This window comes from Fomitopsis serialis, assembly GCF_022376445.1.
Source record: "Fomitopsis serialis strain Sig1Antser10 chromosome Unknown B0H18scaffold_245, whole genome shotgun sequence".
NCBI classification, from domain to species: domain Eukaryota; kingdom Fungi; phylum Basidiomycota; class Agaricomycetes; order Polyporales; family Fomitopsidaceae; genus Fomitopsis; species Fomitopsis serialis.
The window spans coordinates 7565-9142 of record NW_025955205.1 but is presented as its reverse complement, the minus strand read 5'-3'; the positions used below and the strand labels follow the sequence as shown (position 1 = coordinate 9142).

Genomic DNA, 1578 nt, shown 5'->3' with positions numbered 1-1578 from the left:
TGCGGGCGGCCTCGACGCGGTCGAGCGGTTCGTCCTTCGTCCGGGTTTGCTGGGCGCCCCCAACGACGCGGCGGGACGTGTCACTCCCGATGAGGACACCGAGATGGCGGACGCCGCCGCGGTTGACGCAGATCTGGAGTCGGAGGATGCGCAGTAGAGTAGGCTCCGTTCGTACTTGTATGTAAAGTAGTCCCTGTCCTGTTCCCGTCCATGTATTCCCCGTTCCTCGCTAATTGTTAATGAAATGGCTTTGTTGTCCGCTCTCCCTCGCGACCGAGTTTCTTGAATCCGGGGTTCTCCGTACTCTGACTCCCGTTGTCACCTCGTGCCCTCGTTAATCTGCAAGCGCCCCATTCCACTCCCCCCACGTACTCCCCGGCCTCGCATCGCGTGCCTGTTCTCTTCATCGATCTCGACCGATAAGCCGTTCCGCATACCCTCCCGCGTCCCTTATATTCCCTCCCCCTCCGCACGTCTCCTCCCCCTCATTCTTGCACGGAGCTTGCATCTATCATGGCCAGCCCCGCCCCTCCGTCCTCGCCGGGTGTGAACGGCGTGGTCACTTCCGACGACCGCAACGATACCGTCCTCTTCACTGACCTCTCCGTCGAAGAACGCCTATCCCGTCTTGAGGCTCTCTCCGCTGAGCACGCCGCCACCCTCCGGGGTGTGGAGTCCGAGTTTAGCTCCCTCCGGGGCAACCTTGCTACCGCTATGGGAGGCCTGTTCCACGCCCTTGATACGGTAGACCGCCGTTCCCTCCGCCAAGTCACCGAGTTTCGTACATCCTTCGCCGAATTCCGCCGCCTCGCCGACGAGGCCCAGCGTTCCACGATTCACTCCGTCCGCTCCCTCGCCGCTCGCGTTCACGCCGTCCGCGAGACACTTGATGCTTTATCCGTGTCGTCCGCGAGCTCGACGACTTCCAGGTCGATGCCTACGCCCGCCTGACTTCCCCGGAACGTGGCCCCGACGATCCCTCCTTCGACTCCCTTGACGCTCTCCTCAACGGTCTTGTCGACCACCTTCGATCCTCCTCCCCACTCCCTCCGGGATACTCACTCCCCTCCGTGCGCCTCGTCAATTCTGACCCCGCTACCCCTCCCTCCGGTTCCCCTATTCATCCTCCTCTTCCTCGTCTTCGTCGCCCTCGTATGTTCCGAACGTGCTTCAGCTCTTCGTTTCATCCGGCAAGTACTCGTCCCATTCTTGTATTGCCGAGATGTCTACTGACGCTTCGTTCCGCCCCCGGTAGGGTGCTACCCTGAACGCCGCATACCGATGCCGCGATACGCTTCCATCCAGTTCCGCCAGGATATACGACCCACCCTCCGTTCTTCGCACCACTATCATTGGCCCTAGATACCGCCGTTTGGCCTTCCTGTTATGCTCCGTCTCGATCTGGGAGTTCCGTACGAGCACCAGGTCCCCGGCTTATGCTCATAATCCTGATCGTGTACTCGTTCTTCTTAATAAACTGTTCCACCGACTTGTACCGTGCCTTGACCACTTAGCGTGAATTGCGTTCAAATCTTCCCTCCGCTTAAGTAGAGCCTGGGCCCGTTGCGCGATGAATTC

General features: G+C 60.3%; 1 protein-coding gene across 1 annotated transcript; it reads left to right on the top strand.

Annotated features, from left to right (window-relative positions):
* Nucleotides 1–513: 513 nt before the first annotated feature.
* On the top strand, nucleotides 514–951 carry B0H18DRAFT_1127302 (uncharacterized protein; the record flags this gene model as incomplete). Its single annotated transcript, XM_048035274.1, has 1 exon — nucleotides 514–951. The coding sequence occupies one exon, from the start codon at nucleotides 514–516 to the stop codon at nucleotides 949–951; it is 438 nt and encodes a 145-aa protein (XP_047885382.1).
* Between the last annotated feature and the right edge of the window lie 627 nt (nucleotides 952–1578).